Source organism: Lissotriton helveticus, chromosome 2_2 (genome assembly GCF_964261635.1).
Source record: "Lissotriton helveticus chromosome 2_2, aLisHel1.1, whole genome shotgun sequence".
NCBI classification, from domain to species: domain Eukaryota; kingdom Metazoa; phylum Chordata; class Amphibia; order Caudata; family Salamandridae; genus Lissotriton; species Lissotriton helveticus.
The window spans coordinates 473,196,001-473,215,478 of record NC_136060.1 but is presented as its reverse complement, the minus strand read 5'-3'; the positions used below and the strand labels follow the sequence as shown (position 1 = coordinate 473,215,478).

The window sequence follows — 19,478 nt, the reverse complement described above, 5'->3', positions numbered from 1 at the left end:
CTGCAAAGGCAGTGTGTGGGTGTCAAGGTACAGGGCCCCTAAGGGTGGCACAATAAATGCTGCAGCCCTTAGGGGTCTTCTCTGGTCACAATGCCCTGGGTACCATTTACTAGGGGCTGAAATGTGGCCAGAGATGACAATTGAGTTTAGGCTTTAGTATAGTTTTTAGGGAAGGAACACAGGCCCTGGGTACCTGATTGGCAGGGACCCAGGGCACACCTAGGAAAAGTGCATCAGGTATCAGGCAAAAAGTGGGGGGTACTGCAACAGGAACTCACTTTCTCACATTCAGTCTGTATTTTGACGGTTTCATCTACATTTGCACCAGTAGGAGACTTGTATAAAACTGACATGAAAGATCTGTAGCTAAACCCTTTTAATCTTGTGGCAAGGAGGCAGCAGAAAACTATCACTAGCCAACCTCTAAACATATGCTTACTAAACATGTTTGTATGTTCAAGCAAAAGGTAATTCAAACACTTAGGAAAAAATACCTAATGTGAGAAGTTGGCCTGATATATGATGCTCGCTAGTTCTAGTGATCACCTTGTATCAGCCCAAACAACCTTTATAGTGATTGGTTGTAAGTCACCCGATGAAAGGACACCACACAGGTTGTTAGGAAAATAAACAATATATTTATTACTAACAAACACCCCTGAACTCTTTATGAGATCAGAGGGCTAAGCACATAACAATACTCTTCAGAAAAATACAATAAGTTGCACAAATTACAATGGTGCCCTAGGGGCACGACAAACCATATACTAAGTAAATGGTATAAGGAGATCGATAGAGGCCAGAGGCTGTAGAATCGCTGGGGCTACACTACCCTAACCTTAGGTAAGGAGCAGGAGGCCCACGGGACGCGTGTGCAGAGTGTGAACTCACACGCGAGATGCGGAATAAAGTCAATGGGCACAACAAGTTACTAAAAAGGTGAGTAAAGACAGTTACGACTAGTTACGAATAAAACGACAGGATACCTGGACACTAGGAGAGTCAATCTACCCTTGTGCACCGAAATGCTCTCGTTACCTCACCCACGGGCTGCGGGTGCATAGGTGTGAAAGTGTGTAGGGTTTCCGCGTTGAAGTCAATGGAGCCTTGAAGAAAGATGCTGCAGGCGACCAGGAGGACGAGGTCCGGAGCGATCCAAGGGTGGATCGAGGAAGATGGAGACCTGAAAGCAGAGGGGACAGTGTTCAAAATCACTAGCCAGTGACCGGAGTGGAACCAGGAAGGAACCAGATGCTGTTGTCGCGATCAGGTGAAGAGTGGACGCTAGACTCTGCAGCCACTTGGACCAGGAGGTGTCTTCGACGACCAGGATGGAGGCACGAGCTGTCCCACGCAGGCTCTCGCTGTCAGCGGTGTCTGATCCGGATTCAGAGTCAACAGGCCTTGGCAAAGGCAACCCACGCGGTGCGTGAAGATGGCGTCTAGTGTGGACCAGGAGGGTCCAGGGTGCTTCTCTTTTGGAAGGAAGCAAGGGCCAGTCTGGAGCAACCAGACCAGCGGTGTAGATTTCTTGGGTCGTCGTCTAGGAGGCCACTAGAAAGCCGGCAAGTGACCAGACAACGCATCGAGCAGCAATCAAGCAAAAGGGCCCCCACGCAGATCTCGTGGATGCTGGAGGGCTGGTCTTCTGTGCAGGAGCTGCTCGGGGCTGGGGCTTCTCAATCCCCAAAGCACTTACTCGAGGATGCCTCTGAAGTCGTGCTGGAAGCGAAGTGCAGTTTCTCCAAGATGGCCGGTCCCACGTGTCTCGTCGCACCCACGGATCTCAGCTGTGCTGCAGATGTGGGAAGAGGTCGGAGAGGTCTGGGAGTCCGGGTCTCGTCGGGCTCTGTAGTCTGGTTCCGGCAGGAAGGACGACAAAGTGAACCGCTAGCACGCTTGATGGTGCCTGCAGTTGCAGGGTGGTCACTCCTTGGCCACAAGGGAGATTTCTTCAGTCTTCTGTGGAGTAGAACGTCGAAGTCCAGAGTTTCTTCTTTGTAGAGTTGTTCAGGATAATCTAATTTGGAATGGGACCAGCTCCTACCCTTATTCTGCTAAAGGGGGCTGTACTAGTGACTAGGTCCCTCCCATGGGTGGGACCAGGAAGGGGGGTGGTTACACCCCCTATCCTTTGTCCGGTTTCACGCCAGAGCTGGGGCTGGAGTGCCCCAGCAACTAGTTTAAGCCGGGGTATGCACAGGGACACCTTGTGTGCCCCAGGCATGTCTCATTCCTTTCAGCCCTGCCTATCTGGATACACAAAGTCCTGTCTGGGGTGGTGCTAGCACCTCCCCAGGCAGGAAACCCTTTGTCCAGGCCTCCGTTGCTGGAAGGACTCCCAGCAGCAGGAGGTCAGACTCGTGTCTGTGGTGGCAGCATCCATTTTGTGATGCTAAGGCTCGGGTTAACTTTAACCGGGGTTCTAGTTACATACATGTCTTATCCCTCTAGAAGGGTGGACTGCTACCCCCGTTGCCAGGATTGGCGAGGGGGTAGTATTCTAAAGCGTATGACACCATACACAACATGTTTTGATAATGCTATACACCAAAGTTAGCAATAACCGCGAGGATTATAATGCACTTAAGAGTATATGGTATAGCGTTATCATGGAACAGCTATAAGGACTTGGTTCCGAAAGCTGCAGATAGGCTCAGCTTATGCTAGAGCACCATCTCACATAATTCCAAGCACTCTGCCTTCAGGATTGATAAGGCCTGCCATAGGAGTGACTTATAGGAATCTATGTGTCCATTTTGTGGTTAGATATAGGTATACTATGTCTACAGCAAAGGGTGATTACACCACCTTGCCCCAGCTTTGTTATCAGCCAGTTGTGTCTGTTTGGATGGCCAGCCAGGGGTGGCATAATACATGCTGCAGCCCCTTGTAGGCCTTGGGTGCACCTATGCCCTGGGTACCCAAGGTACACTGTACAGGGGCTGATAAGGTGACCCAATACCAATTGGTAAATGCACCTAAAGTACATGTGTCAATTTAGAGAGAGAACAGCTAGGCTGTGGGTCTGATTAGCAGGCCCACAGCCAGGGAAAGGCATAAACCAGTGAAGCAAAAAGCAAAAATCTGGGGTGACCATAGGATTGCAGACCCTACTCTCCTACACCTAAGCACTGAAGTCAACAGATGGGTATGATTGTTTATGTGGGGTTTTACATATTGCATTTTATACAGGTCACATGAGGTACTTCATGATGTACATTAAAAGAGTTTGTGTTGAATCTATATAAGGAGAGAGACCTACCACATCCGAGTATCAATTTCATATTTGTACAGGTCATCTGCGAGTCTATATCTGTTGGCAGTAAAAGCTTTATAACCTCCATGAATGTAGATGGCTCTGGATTTAGGATCATAAACACTGCTGTGGCCATAGCTTCCTTGTACCAAGGCCCCATTTGTAGGCAAGATTCTCCAAATGTTTGTACCTGGGAGAAAATACATGAAAATAAAGTTAGACAAAATAACTTATGTTAGGAAAATTCTTCTTTTCTATTTACTTTTCTGTAAACTTTTGCATGAAGTAAAATATAATGACTTGAGGAGAAATCATGAATATAAACTGCAGACGTGGGCACTTTGGAATAAGCATGAGAAAAGAAAAAGTTACTTCGCTATAATTCTAATTCTTTCCTAGGGGAATTCTAGTCATAAACACTGAATAGCTCTTCAAACAAAAATATATATGAATATGTACAACTGCACAATACCTTTCGGTAGAAAGGAGCACCCAAAATAAGAAAGTAATTATGTTTCCAACCTACAAAAAGATTAACAATGGCCAAATTGTATTACATTTTTATTGTATTTAATTATTTTTATAAAAGCATCGAATTTAATAAATTAGTCACTAACTAAATTAAAGTGACAATACAAATTTTCACGAACTTTACATTTTTTGAAAAGGAAAGGGAATTAAAGGTATTTGTGAAGTATATTGCTTGTGGGAAAAAGAAGACCCAATAATACCCTCAGTGCTTCAGTGTATATTTTCCAGGAGACTATCACCTTGAATATTGCAGCCTCAAATATTCCACAAGAACACTGAAGGACAGGCAGAAGATAAGGCTGCATTGCTTGTTAGAAAAGCTCCAGGATGCAGACATTTGGACATCTAAGGGATGAGGTGAAAGTCACCATCTCCAGACTGGCTTCAACAACTACTGAAAAGTAAAGAACCTCTGATGCACAAGTTACTTACCTTGGGTAACGATATATCTGTAAGAAACAGTAATTAGTATTAGATTCCTTACCTTAGAATATGCCCAGGCGTCAGACTGGATTTGGAAACTTTTGCGTAGCAGTACCCTTGCGCGTCGGTAGGCTCCGCGTCCGTCGTCGGCGTCGCTGGTACCGGGATGCCGTCGCCGGAGTACTTAGACGCCGCCCTCGCGCGCTGACATCAGTTCTTATACTTAGCTTTTCCGCGCAAGAAATGCAGAGCCATGATAAAAACCAACGCTGTTGCCATGAACCTAGGGCCCTGAAGAGGGATGACCTTAACCCTAGATATCGGTTCGCAGAACGGGGAGGATGGGTGGGGCGGTAAGGAATCTAATACTAACTACTGTTTCTTACAGATATATTGTTACCGAAGGTAAGTAACTTGTGCATCTGAAAGAAACAGGTTAGTATTAGATTCCTTACCTTAGAATAGATGCCCCAGCAATACCAACCCCGGTGTTGGGTCTGCGAACCAATAATCACACCAGAAAGTCCTGGAGGACGGAATGGCCAAAGAAGCCATCCCTCCCGCCTTGGCTGTCCAGGCAGTAGTGTCTTGCGGACGTGTGCAGTGAGGCCCACGTAGCTGCCTGACCGATGTCCTGCAAGGGAACTCCCCGGCCCAGGGCAGTAGTAGCTGCCGTGGCCCGAGTGGAATGGGCCCTCAGCGCAACAGGAGGCTCCTTCTTAGCCAAAGAGTAGCATGCCTTGATGCACAACACGACCCACTGAGAGATGGTCCGTTTGTGCACCGCCCGCCCCTTCTTAGCGCCCACGTAACCAACAAAGAGTTGGTCATCCACCTGGAACGGCCGTGTGCGATCCACATAGTATGACAGCGCACGTTTTGGGTCCAGACGGTGGAGCCGCTCTTCCTCTTTAGAGGGATGCGGAGGCGGAAAGAAGGTGGGCAAGTTGATGGACTGCCAAATGTGGAAGGCTGTGACTACCTTCGGCAGGAATGAGGGTCTTGCCCGCAAAACAACCTTGTCCGGATGGACAGAATGGAAAGGAGGTTTAGAGGAAAGAGCCTGGAGCTCACTCACTCTCCAGGCAGCGGTGATGGCAACCAGGAAAGCAGTTTTAAGTGTAAAAGACGGAGAGGACAATTATGAAGCGGCTCAAAAGAAGCGCACATCAGGTAAGTCTGAACCAGGTTCAAGTCCCACTGGGGATCACGAAAGGAACAGGGGGGAACATATGAGTGATGCCCTTCAAGAATCTATTAACAATCGGGGACTTGAACAAAGAAGGCTAATCAGGTAGCCTAAAGAAGGCGGAAAGGGCAGAAAGATAGCCCTTGATAGTGCCCAGAGCAGAGCCCTGCTGGGCAAAAAGAAAGAAGGAAGAGGAGAACCTCAGAAGGGGGGGCAGAGAGTAGATCCACAGCCTTTGCTGTGCACCATGCCACAAATCTATACCACCTGCAGGCGTATACAGACTTTGTGGAGGGACGCCTGGCTGCCAGAATCACATTACAAACTTCAGGAGGCAAGTCAAATGGCCTCAACTGTCGCCGCTCAATCTCCAAGCATGGAGGTGGAGACTGAACAGGTTCGGGTGGAGGACCGTCCCCTGCTGCTGCGACAGAAGGTCCTCCTGAAGAGGCAGACCAATCTGGGGATCGACAGACATGCAGAGTAGCTCTGGATACCAATATCTTCGTGCCCACTCCGGAGCCAAAAGGATAACTTGGGCGTGGTCGCGCCTGATCTTCTTCAGCACTCTAGGCAGAAGTGGTGTAGGCAGAAAGGCGTACAACAGACCGCAACTCCACTCGCGATGAAAAGCATCTCTGAGCGAGTGCCGCCTTGGAAATTCCAACGCGCAGAACTGATGACATTGCGCGTTCTCTTCTGTGGCGAATAGATCTAACCAAGGCTCTCCCCACTGCAGAAAGAGGCCTTGCGCCACGTCCGAGTTCAGACACCATTCGTGATCCATCATGCACCGACGGCTGAGTTCGTCCGCCCTGGCATTCAGGGAACCTGCCAGGTGTTGAACCACCAGGGTCACGCCCTGATGTTCCAGCCCAGCCAGAGGCGCAGAGCCTCCTGGCATAGGGTCCACGACCCCACCCCGCCCGTTGCAGTACCACATGGCTGTGGTGTTGTCCGTGGAACACCTGCACTACACTCCCCCAGACAGAGCGGAGGAATGTCTTCAGTGCAAGCCGGATCGCCCGCAGCTCCAGAAGGTTGATGTAGAGCCGGGACTCCCGAGACCAGAGGCCTCTGATCTCCGCCTCTCCCATGTGGCCCCCCCAGCCCTGGATCGGGGTAGGGATGAGGGAGCTGCCGCTGACCTAATCACGGTCCCTGAGCCACCACTGCAACTGTCTTGCAGTGCCCTCCGAGATCAAGACATAGTCGGACAAGTTGCCCTGATGCTGGGCCCACTGAAACTTCAGGTCCCACTGCAGAGCCCGCATCCGCCACCGGGCGTGATGCACCAGAAGGATGCAGGAGGCCATCAGCCCCAGAAGCCGCAGTGTCAATCTGACGAGACCCGGGATAACGGCTGAAAGATCGGAATCAGAGCCTGAATATCCCGAACCCGCTGTTCGGTAGGATAAACCCGAAACTGAGCCGAGTCTAGAACCGCTCCGAAGAAGAGGAGCTTCTGAGAGGGACACAGATGTGACTTCGGCACATTGATGGAGAACCCCAGCAGGTGCAGGAGGTCGGCCGTAGTCTGGAGGTGGCTGCCTTCAACAACCAGTCGTCGAGGTAGGGGAAGACTGAAACCCCTAACCTGCGCAGATGAGCTGCGACCACCGCCATCACTTTCGTGAACACCCGTGGGGCACTGGAAAGGCCGAAGGGGAGCACGGTAAACTGAAAGTGCTCGCGGCCTACCATGAACTGCAGGTAACGCCGGTGGGCCGGCAGGACGGGGATGTGAAAATAAGTGTCCTGCAAGTCCAACGATACCATCCAGTCTCCTGGGTCCAGGGCAGCCAAGACCTGAGCCAGTATCAGCATCTTGAACTTCTCCTTCCGGAGGAAGCCGTGACGTTCTGCAGGTCCAAGATAGGGCGTAGGCCCCCTTTGCCCTTCTTGGGAACCAGAAAGTAGTGGGAGTGTAGGAGAGTAGGGTCTGCAATCCTATGATCACCCAGATTTTTGCTTTTTGCTGCACTGGTTTACGACTTTCCCTGGCTGTGGGCCTGCTAATCAGACCCACAGCCTAGCTGTTCTCTCTATCCAAATTGTACTCAGGTACTGAATTGGCACTGGGCCCTCTCTAAGTCCCTGTACCCAGGGCTGAGGTGCACCCAGAAGTCTCCCAGGGGCTGAAGCATGTATTGTGCCACCCCTGGGCTGACTAACTAAACTGACACAACTGGCTGCACGACAGCTGGGGCAAGGTGGTGTAATCACCCTTTGCTTTAGATATAGTATACCTACATCTAACCCTAAAAATGGACACACAGATCTCCTATCAGTCACTCCTATGGCAGGCCTTAACAATCCTGAAGGCAGAGTGCTTGGAATCGTGTGAGATGGTGCTCTGGCATGAGCTGAGCCTGTCTGCGGCTTTCGGGATCCATCCCTTAGCCGTTTCCATGATATCGCATACCATATACTCTTAAGTGCATTATAATCCTCGCGGTTATATGGCAACTCTGGTATCGCTTTATCAAAACATGTCGAGTAAGGTGTCATACGAATTGGAATACTAACCCCTCGCCAATTCTGGCGACGGGGTTAGCATTCCACCCTTCTAGAGGGACACGACATGTATGTAACCTGTAACCCCGGTTAAAGTCAGACATAGCCTCAGCTCCACAAAATGGATGCTGCCACCGAGACACAAGCCTGCCCTCCTGCTGCTGGGAGTCCTCCCAGAGCAGGAGGCAAGGACAAAGGGTTTCCTGCCAGGGGCGGTGCCAGCACCGTCCCAGACAGGGTTTTGTGTATTCCAGGTAGGCAGGGCTACAGAGGAAGGTGACTGCAAGTGGCACCCCAGTGCTCACTGTGCATAGGCCGGCTGAAACCAGTTCCAGGGGCACTCCAGCCCCTGGCCTGGGGAAAGCCCGCCAAAGGAGAGGGGTGTAACCACCCCCCTCCTGGTCCCAACCATAGGGCAGGACTTAGTCGCGAGCCAGCCCCCTTTTCCCAGATAAAGGTAGGAGCAGGCCCCCTTCCAAAGTAGATCTTTGGAATCAAGACACGACTTTCTACGAAAGGACATCAAGATTTCTTCTTCAAGAGTCTCCCTTGTGGCTAAGGAGTAGTCACCCTGCATCCGCAGGCACCACCTTAAAGAACACTGCGGTCTGCTGCAAGTCCTTCCTCCGGAATCCGACTGCCCAGCTCGACGAGAACCGGCTTCCCGGGCACCTCTGACCTCTACCCACCTCTACAGCCAAGCTGAGAACCGTGGGTGCGACGAGACCTCGAGGGACCGGCCATCTTCAAGACTGCACGACTTCTTTCCAGCACGACCGCCGAGGGATCCTCTGGTGAGTGCTTTGGGGACCGAGAAGCCCCGACCCTGAGCAGCTCCAGCACCGAAGTCCAGCCTCCCAGCATCTCCACGATCTGCGTGGGGCCCTTCTGCTTTTTGCTGCTCACCGCGTTGTTTGGCTACTAGCCCGCTGGCTTGTGGCCTTCCTGACGACGCCCGACGACATCACTGCTGCTGGTCTGGTTGCTCCAGACTGGCCCTGGCTCCCTTCCAAAAGAGGAGCACCCCGGACCCTCCTGGTCCACTCCAGACGCCATTTTAGGTCCACCGCGTGGGCTTGAATTTGCCAAGACTTGTTGCCCCAATCCTGGGTCCAGCGACGTCGAGAGCATCATCCATCGTGGGACAGCTCGTACCTCCATCCTGGTCGCCGACAACGCCTCCTGGTCCGTGAGACTACAGAGCCCAGCAGCGCCCACTCATCTGACTGCGGTGACTTCGCCCGGTGCCATCCTGGTGCCCACTTAATCACTGGCTAGTGATTCAAGAACTTGGTCCCCTCTGCTTCCAGGTTTCTTCTTCCCTGATCCAGGCTTGGATCTCTTCGAACTTTTCTTCACTGGCCGCCTGCCAGCAACAACTTCTTCAGGCTCCTGGTTCGTCAACGAGGAATCCCGACGTCTTTTCAGACCTATGCAGCCGCAGCCCCTGGGCTAGGTAACTTCGGCATTTCGGTGCCCCAGCATAGCCTCACTATCCAAGGGTCCAGATCCACTGTCGTTTTCGACCTACCTAGACGGGTTCGCCCGAGAACAGTAACTTTGTGAGTTCTAGCTTCCATAGGCTTTTTCCCGCCTTACGCGTGAGAGTTCCCACTCTGCACGTGGTGTCCCTAGGCCTCCTGCTCCTAACCTGAGTGTTTAGTATTGTAGGCCTAGCGTTTCTAAAGCCTCTGAGAATTGTTACTTACCTGCTAGTAATTTCGCATTCCACTTTCAGAGTATATGGTTTTTCGTGCCCCTCGGGCATTTGTGTAAATTGTGCGACTTAAAGTATTTTTATAAGAGTTTTGTTGTGTGCTTAGCTCCCTGTCTCATAAAGAGCCAGGGTAGTCTTGTTATAAATAAATACACTGTTTATTTTCATAACAACTTGTGTGGTGTCCTTTCACTGGGTGTTCAAGGGGTAATGTGATGGTAAAACAGCTGGCTTAACACGCCCTCTAGAGTCTTAGCCTTAGACTGCTCGTATCCATGCTACTAGGATAGCTGGTCTATAAGGTTGACTTACAACCAATCATCAATAAGGGTTGTTTGGACTGATATATAGTGATCACTAGAATAGTGAGCACTGCACATCAGGCCAACTTCTCACATTGGTGAACAGCGGTTGGGATTTGAGCTTGCTGTTGTTTTACCACACATATCCTAAGAATATCTTGTGAAAGATCACATAAGTACTAAAGGTACATATAACTTAGCTTAGAATACTCTGAGTTCTACTGAACCAGCTGTTGTAGCTCCTAGGGCCTAGCACACCCTAAACTACAACTCTAGCAAGGGATCAGTAGGCAAACATATAGTGTAGGTAAGTGCACCACTTACACCTCACTAGAAAGAGCATGTCTACCCAAGGAGAATCTACTGAGACTCCCCTTGTGGATGTTGACCCTCCACAGGTCAAGTCAAGATATGCAGCTCTCAGTTTTCAGGAGATGAGACAAGTGTGTACCTCCAGAAAACTGAAACAGGGGTCTAACCCCACCATTCCCTTTTTAATAGGTCTCTTAGAGACTTATGATGCGAGAAAGCTTTCTCAGCTAGATGGGAATATGCCAGCCTTAAAGGGTACCACTGGGGATCCAGACCTCCACAACACTGTAAATGCAGTTGGGGAGGAGGATCCTGAGGAACTCTCTGGGGATGAGGTAGACAAAGGTCTTGAGGTAGTCAGAAGGCTAACTAGGGCCAACATAGACTTACTTGGGCTAGGATCTGGGGGACCCCCAGTACTGACCCTAAGTAGGCCTAACCTTGGAGTTAGGAGAGATAGATCTCTTTCTAGGGACTCCAATAGATCTCTGCACTCTAATGCCTCTTCTCAGAGGAGAAGGAACTCTCCCCAGAGGAGATTGACTTCCCCTCAGAGAATGGAGCATGAAGCTAGGATGAGGCAGGCTACTCGGAGGATTGAAAGGGAAGAAATTGCCCTGGCCAAAGAGAAGCTTGCCTTGGCTAGAGAGCAGCAGATGAGTGGGTTAGCTCCCACTGGTGGCAGCAATCTCCCAAGAGATAGAGAGAAGGGTTTAGATACTAAACACCTGACTAAGATAGTGCCCCCCTTTAAGCAAGGGGATGACATCCAGAAATGGATGGCTGCTCTGGAGAGGGCCTGCACTGTGCAGTGCATTCCCCGGAGTCAGTGGGCAGCTATACTGTGGCTCTCCTTTGATGGTAAAGGTAGAGATAAGCTCCTCACTACAAGAGTGGAGGATGCTAATGATTACCAGGTCCTGAAAAATGCACTGATTGATGGGTTTGGTTTAACCACTGAGCAGTACAGGTTGCTGTTCAGAGACACCCAGAAAACTCAGTCTCAGGACTGGTCTGACTTTGTGGATTGTGCCACTAAGGCTTTGGAGGGCTGGTTGCTGGGTAGCAAGGTTACTGATTACACAGGATTGTACAATCTCATGATGAGAGAACAGATTTTAAATAATTGTCAGAACCAGTTGTTGCACCAGCACCTTGTTGATTCAGATCTGACCTCTCCCCAAGAATTGGGAAAGAAGGCAGACAAATGGGTCAGGACAAGGATCAAGCAGAACCAGAACCAGAACCAGGGTGGTCAGAAGAAAGCAGACCAGAAGGGTAATGTTAAGAGTGAACAAAATGACCAGAAGTCTTCACCAGGTCCCCAACAAACCAAAGAGGGTGGGGGTCAGGCTTCCCAGAAGAAGACTCAAGAAGGCCAGTCAAAGAGGTGGTGCCAGTACTGTAAAAGTAAGTCTCACTGGTTTAGTGAGTGCACCAAAAGAGGAGGACAAACTCCTGCCACTACAGCCCCTAAGGCAACTGCACCCCCTAGTACAGTCAGTAGTGGTAGTGTACCTCCCAAGGCATTAGTTGGGTTAACCTTGGGAACTGAGGGGTCTGACAACTTAGTTGGCACACTCACTCAGGCTGTCCTTGTCTGTACAGGGGATATGGATATGTCCCCTGATATAAGTCCCAATACTTTGGGCAAATACAGGCAGACACCTTTGATTAATGGCAAGATGGCTCAGGCCTATAGGGACACTTGTGCCAGTGTCACCATGGTGACACCTAACTTTGTGGACCCTGGACAGATCATGCCAGGTACAGATTTCCTGGTGACCAATGCCAGCAACGTCACTACCAGTCATAGTATGGCGATTGTGGCTTTCTCCTGGGGTGGAGTGTAGGGTCAAAAGAAAGTTGTAGTCAGTTCAGACCTCCCAGTTGATTGTTTGTTGGGCAATGATTTGGAGTCATCATTATGGTCAGAAGTGGAGCAGAGGACTCAAATGGAGATGTTAGGCTTGCCAGCACATGTGCTTGCTGTGACTAGGTCACAGGCCAGAAGATGCCCCACTGAACAGGTGCTGGATCCTGAAAGTATGGACCAGACACCTTCCAAGAAGAAGAGCAGTAGGGTTAAGGCTTTGCCTTCCCCCTTGCCCCAGGTTGAGGATCAAGTCTCTGAGGAGGCTGATCTGAGAGAGCTGAGGGAAACTGAGCCTAAAGAGCTTGAACTTGATCAAGTTGAGTTTCTGGGCTCAGGGGGACCCTCCAGAGCAGACCTGGGGAAGGCACAGTTAGACTGCCCTTCCCTTGAACCCCTCAGACAGCAGGCTGCTGCTGAGGCTGCAGGGAATGCCACAGGTGCCCACAGGGTATACTGGGAAGATGGACTCCTGTACTCTGATTCAAGAGACCCCAAGCCTGGTGCAACCAGGAGGCTGGTCATCCCCTTGTCTCTGAGAGGTTTCCTTCTCACCTTGGCCCATGAGATTCCCCTTGCAGGTCATTTAGGTCAGACAAAGACGTGGGACAGGCTTGTCTCACACTTTCACTGGCCCCACATGAATGAGAATACCAAGGAGTTTTGTCGCTCCTGTGTCACTTGCCAAGCCAGTGGTAAGTCAGGTGGCACAACAAAGGCCCCCTCATACCACTACCTGTGGTGGGGGTCCCATTTGAAAGAGTGGGGATTGACATTGTTGGTCCAATGGAACCCCAGACAGCATCAGGGCACAAGTTTATACTGGTGGTGGTGGATCATGCCACCAGGTATCCTGAAGCTATTCCACTTAGGACCACTACAGCACCTGTAGTGGCAAGGGCCCTAGTTGGAGTGTTCTCCAGAGTGGGCTTCCCTAAGGAGGTTGTTTCTGACAGAGGTACAAACTTCATGTCAGGATATCTGACTGCAATGTGGAAGGAGTGTGGTGTGAACTACAAGTTCACCACACCCTACCACCCACAATGCAATGGGCTTGTTGAAAGATTCAACAGGACCCTCAAAGGGATGATTCAGGGGCTACCTGAATCTCTTAGGAGAAGATGGGATGTCCTGATCCCCTGCCTCTTGTTTGCTTACAGAGAGGTCCCACAGAAGGGGGCTGGCTACAGCCCCTTTGAGCTTCTGTATGGGCATCCTGTAAGAGGACCCCTGTGTTTGGTGAAGGAAGGATGGGAGAGACCTCTCAAAAAGCCTGCAACCAACATAGTGGACTATGTACTTGGTCTCCGCTCCAGGATGGCTGAGTACATGGAAAAGGCATCTAAAAACCTGGAGGCCAGCCAAGAACTTCAAAAAGCTTGGCATGACCAAAAGGCTGTTCTGACTGTGTACCAGCCAGGACAGAAGGTGTGGGTGCTGGAGCCAGTGGCCCCAGCAGCTCTGAAAGACAAATGGTCTGGGCCCCACACCATCATTAAGCAAAAGGGAGAGGTTACCTACTTGGTGGACCTTGGAACTCCCAGGAGCCCTCTCAGAGTGTTCCATGTGAACAGGCTCAAGGCATATGTTGACAGGAAGGACATGAGCTTGCTCATGGCCACAGATGAGGGACAGGAGGAAGAGAGTGACCCTCTCCCAGACCTGCTCACTCAGAATCCTGATGATGGATCAGTAGATGGTGTTGTCTTTTGTGGCAGCCTCACTGAACATCAGCAACAGGATTACAGGCAAGTTCTGCAATCCTTCAGACATATGTTCTCTCTGACACCCAGCCAAACTGATTGGTGTACCCATGATGTTGACACTGGAGACAGTCTGCCTGTCAAGAGTAAAATCTACAGACAGCCTGATCATGTTAGAGACTACATCAAAACAGAAGTGCAGAAAATGTTAGAGCTGGGAGTCATTGAGCCCTCAGATAGCCCTTGGGCTAGCCCAGTAGTTCTAGTGCCAAAGCCTCACACCCAGGGTGGTAAGACAGAGATGAGGTTTTGCGTAGACTACAGAGGCCTCAATGCAGTCACTAAGACTGATGCCCACCCAATACCAAGAGCAGATGAACTTATAGATAAATTGGCTTCTGCCAACTTCTTAAGTACATTTGATTTGACAGCTGGGTATTGGCAAATCAGGTTAGCTGAGGAGGCCACACCCAAGACAGCATTTTCTACCCCTGGTGGGCATTATCAGTTTGTGGTAATGCCCTTTGGTTTGAAAAATGCACCTGCCACCTTCCAAAGGTTGGTGAATCAAGTCCTCACTGGGCTGGATGACTTCTGTGCAGCATATCTTGACGACATTGCTGTCTTTAGCTCCACCTGGGAGGATCACCTGGTCCACCTGAGGAAAGTGTTAGAGGCTCTGCAAAAGGCAGGCCTCACTATCAAGGCCACTAAGTGCCAGATAGGGCAGACACAGGTTGTATACCTGGGCCACCTTGTAGGTGGAGGCCAGGTTCAGCCATTGGAGAGTAAAATACAGGCCATCCAGGACTGGGCTCCTCCAATCACCCAGACTCAGGTTCGAGCTTTCTTGGGCCTGACTGGGTATTATAGGAAGTTTGTCAGAAATTATGGGTCCATAGTGACCCCTCTTAATGACCTGACAAGCAAAAAGATGCCAAAGAAAGTTCAGTGGACAGCAAGCTGTCAGAAAGCATTCAATGACCTAAAGCAGGCCATGTGCACAGCACCTATCCTAAAGAGTCCAGATTACTCCAAGCCATTCATTGTCCAAACAGATGCTTCTGAGTTGGGTGTGGGAGCTGTTCTGTCTCAGCTGAATTTTGATGGTAATGATCAGCCTATTGCTTTCATTAGTAGGAGGCTGACCCCCAGAGAGAAAAATTGGTTCGCTATTGAGAGGGAGGCCTTTGCTGTGGTTTGGGCCCTGAAGAAGCTGAGGGCCTACTTGTTTGGCACTCACTTCACCATTCAGACCGACCATAAGCCCCTCTTGTGGCTAAATTAGATGAAGGGTGAAAACCCCAAACTGCTTAGGTGGTCCATTTCCCTACAGGGGATGGATTTTACAGTGGAGCATAGACCTGGTACTGATCACAGCAATGCTGATGGGCTCTCCAGGTATTTCCACTTAGAGCAAGAAGACTCACCTGGTCAAGGTTAGTTTATTGTCCCAAAGTTTGGGGGGGGTCATGTAGGAGAGTAGGGTCTGCAATCCTATGATCACCCAGATTTTTGCTTTTTGCTGCACTGGTTTACGACTTTCCCTGGCTGTGGGCCTGCTAATCAGACCCACAGCCTAGCTGTTCTCTCTATCCAAATTGTACTCAGGTACTGAATTGGCACTGGGCCCTCTCTAAGTCCCTGTACCCAGGGCTGAGGTGCACCCAGAAGTCTCCCAGGGGCTGAAGCATGTATTGTGCCACCCCTGGGCTGACTAAACTGACACAACTGGCTGCACGACAGCTGGGGCAAGGTGGTGTAATCACCCTTTGCTTTAGATATAGTATACCTATATCTAACCCTAAAAATGGACACACAGATCTCCTATCAGTCACTCCTATGGCAGGCCTTAACAATCCTGAAGGCAGAGTGCTTGGAATCGTGTGAGATGGTGCTCTGGCATGAGCTGAGCCTGTCTGCGGCTTTCGGGATCCATCCCGTAGCCGTTTCCATGATATCGCATACCATATACTCTTAAGTGCATTATAATCCTCGCGGTTATATGCCAACTCTGGTATCGCTTTATCAAAACATGTCGAGTAAGGTGTCATACGAATTGGAATACTAACCCCTCGCCAATTCTGGCGACGGGATTAGCATTCCACCCTTCTAGAGGGACACGACATGTATGTAACCTGTAACCCCGGTTAAAGTCAGACATAGCCTCAGCTCCACAAAATGGATGCTGCCACCGACACACAAGTCTGCCCTCCTGCTGCTGGGAGTCCTCCCAGAGCAGGAGGCAAGGACAAAGGGTTTCCTGCCAGGGGCGGTGCCAGCACCGTCCCAGACAGGGTTTTGTGTATTCCAGGTAGGCAGGGCTACAGAGGAAGGTGACTGCAAGTGGCACCCCGGTGCTCACTGTGCATAGGCCGGCTGAAACCAGTTCCAGGGGCACTCCAGCCCCTGGCCTGGGGAAAGCCTGCCAAAGGAGAGGGGTGTAACCACCCCCCTCCTGGTCCCACCCATAGGGCAGGACTTAGTCGCGTGCCAGCCCCCTTTTCCCAGATAAAGGTAGGAGCAGGCCCCCTTCCAAATTAGATCATCTTTGGAATCAAGACACGACTTTCTACGAAAGGACATCAAGATTTCTTCTTCAAGAGTCTCCCTTGTGGCTAAGGAGTAGTCACCCTGCATCCGCAGGCACCACCTTAAAGAACACTGCGGTCTGCTGCAAGTCCTTCCTCCGGAATCCGACCGCCCAGCTCGACGAGAACCGGCTTCCCTGGCACCTCTGACCTCTACCCACCTCTACAGCCAAGCTGAGAACCGTGGGTGCGACGAGACCTCGAGGGACCGGCCATCTTCAAGACTGCACGACTTCTTTCCAGCACGACCGCCGAGGGATCCTCTGGTGAGTGCTTTGGGGACCGAGAAGCCCCGACCCTGAGCAGCTCCAGCACCGAAGTCCAGCCTCCCAGCATCTCCACGATCTGCGTGGGGCCCTTCTGCTTTTTGCTGCTCACCGCGTTGTTTGGCTACTAGCCCGCTGGCTTGTGGCCTTCCTGACGACGCCCGACGACATCACTGCTGCTGGTCTGGTTGCTCCAGACTGGCCCTGGCTCCCTTCCAAAAGAGGAGCACCCCGGACCCTCCTGGTCCACTCCAGACGCCATTTTAGGTCCACCGCGTGGGCTTGAATTTGCCAAGACTTGTTGCCCCAATCCTGGGTCCAGCGACGTCGAGAGCATCATCCATCGTGGGACAGCTCGTACCTCCATCCTGGTCGCCGACAACGCCTCCTGGTCCGTGACACTACAGAGCCCAGCAGCGCCCACTCACCTGACTGCGGTGACTTCGCCCGGTGCCATTCTGGTGCCCACTTAATCACTGGCTAGTGATTCAAGAACTTGGTCCCCTCTGCTTTCAGGTTTCTTCTATCCTGATCCAGGCTTGGATCTCTTCGAACTTTTCTTCACTGGCCGCCTGCCAGCAACTTCTTCTTCAGGCTCCTGGTTCGTCAACGAGGAATCCCGACGTCTTTTCAGACCTATGCAGCCGCAGCCCCTGGGCTAGGTAACTTCGGCATTTCGGTGCCCCAGCATAGCCTCACTATCCAAGGGTCCAGATCCACTGTCGTTTTCGACCTACCTAGTCGGGTTCGCCCGAGAACAGTAACTTTGTGAGTTCTAGCTTCCATAGGCTTTTTCCCGCCTTACGCGTGAGAGTTCCCACTCTGCACGTGGTGTCCCTAGGCCTCCTGCTCCTAACCTGAGTGTTTAGTATTGTAGGCCTAGCGTTTCTAAAGCCTCTGAGAATTGTTACTTACCTGCTAGTAATTCGCATTCCACTTTTAGAGTATATGGTTTTTCGTGCCCCTCGGGCATTTGTGTAAATTGTGCGACTTAAAGTATTTTTATAAGAGTTTTGTTGTGTGCTTAGCTCCCTGTCTCATAAAGAGCCAGGGTAGTCTTGTTATAAATAAATACACTGTTTATTTTCATAACAACTTGTGTGGTGTCCTTTCACTGGGTGTTCAAGGGGTAATGTGATGGTAAAACAGCTGGCTTAACACGCCCTCTAGAGTCTTAGCCTTAGACTGCTCGTATCCATGCTACTAGGATAGCTGGTCTATAAGGTTGACTTACAACCAATCATCAATAAGGGTTGTTTGGACTGATATATAGTGATCACTAGAATAGTGAGCACTGCACATCAGGCCAACTTCTCACAGGGAGTAACAACCACACCCTACTTCTGGCCCAGGAACGCGCTTGATGGCCCCCTTGGCCATAGAGGGCCGTAACTTCCTCTTGTAGAAGTTTCAAGTGATCTCCCGACACGCGGTGGTACTGCAGTGGCATGGCTGGAGGGGACGTCTCGAAGGGGAGGGAGTAGCCCCTTCGGACGATTTGCAGTACCCACCTGTCCGATGTGGCAGTGCGCCAGTGGAGGTGGTGATGGCGATCCCTGCCCCCCACTGGCGTCACATGGGCCTGAAAGCTCGGACTAGGAGGGTTTTGAGGCGGATGCTTCAGGGGTAGGTGTGGACTGGCCTCGCCGTTGTCCCCGACCGCCGCCACGGCGGTTTCCACGTCCGCCACCACGTTGGATGGTAGTTTGCGGCCCATGGCTGGCAGGACGTGTGGGGGCGCCCCTTCCTTGGCCACGAAAGGAGCGAAAGGCATCCGTTGGCTGGCGCGGGGCCGAGAGGCCCAAGGACTTGGCCGTAGCCCTGGAGTCCTTAAAGCGGTCAAGTGCATGGTCTGCTTTGTCACCAAAGAGGCGACGGCCATCAAACGGCATGTCCATAAGGGTGTTTTGGACATCAGCCGAAAAGTTGGCAGCCCTCAACCAGGCGTGGCGACAAATCGCCACCGTCGTTGCCATCGCTCTGCCCAGTGAGTCCGTGGTATCCAGCCCACACCGGATGGAATACCGTGCCGCATCTCGACCCTCCGCAAGGGCTTGGGCGAGTTTAGTCCAGACCCCCTCGGACATTGTTGCAGCACGTTCGCGACCGTGTCCCACAGAGAGTGGGTGTAACGGCACAAGAGGGATGAGGTGTTGACTGACCTCAACCCCAAACTCAGGGAGGAGAATACCTTTTTCCCATATTGCTCATACCTCTTGGATTGCCGATCGTGGAGAGCCGTCGGGAATGCGGTCTGGGAGTTAGAGGCCTGGATGACCAGGCTCTCGAGGGTGGGGTGGGTGGACAGGAAGCAAGGGTCGCCCGGAGCCGGGCGGTGGCACCTGGCCACGTTCCTATCTACAGGCGGACCCGTAGCGGGCTTGGACCAAGTGCCCAGAAGAACGTCTGACAAGGCCTCATTAAAAGGCAGCAGAGGCTCGGCCGAGCTTGCCTGCGGTTTAAGGAACTCAGTGAGGAGGTTAGTCCTCACGGCCGCGACGGGGAGCTCAAGGCCCAAGGCCTTGGCAGCCCGCGTCAGCACCACACTATAGGCAGCCCCCTCCAACGTAGCCACGGTAGGAGGGGAGACAAAACCAGTGTCGGGCGAAGAGTCCAGACCACTGACCTCCCCAAGCTCACCTGCCCAGTCCTGAGAAGACTGACACTCACGTGCCAGAGGGTCCTTGGACCCCTCCCAATCCTCCTAGTCGCCCATCACCTGGTACTCAGGTTCAAAGGATGGGGCCGGGTCGTAGAAGTATAAATCTCCCATCGGCGTCGATAGCGGCGCCGAG

The 19,478-nt window shown here is 51.5% G+C and overlaps 1 protein-coding gene across 1 annotated transcript in view; it reads right to left on the bottom strand.

The window, feature by feature from the left end:
* The window catches only part of ATRN (attractin), an 800,866-nt gene that overhangs the window by 607,145 nt on the left and 174,243 nt on the right, over positions 1 to 19,478 (bottom strand). The window contains exon 9 of the mRNA XM_078678722.1: positions 3,266 to 3,449. Coding sequence (XP_078534848.1) covers positions 3,266 to 3,449 — 184 coding nt within the window. The remainder of the gene's footprint in view (positions 1 to 3,265; positions 3,450 to 19,478) is intronic.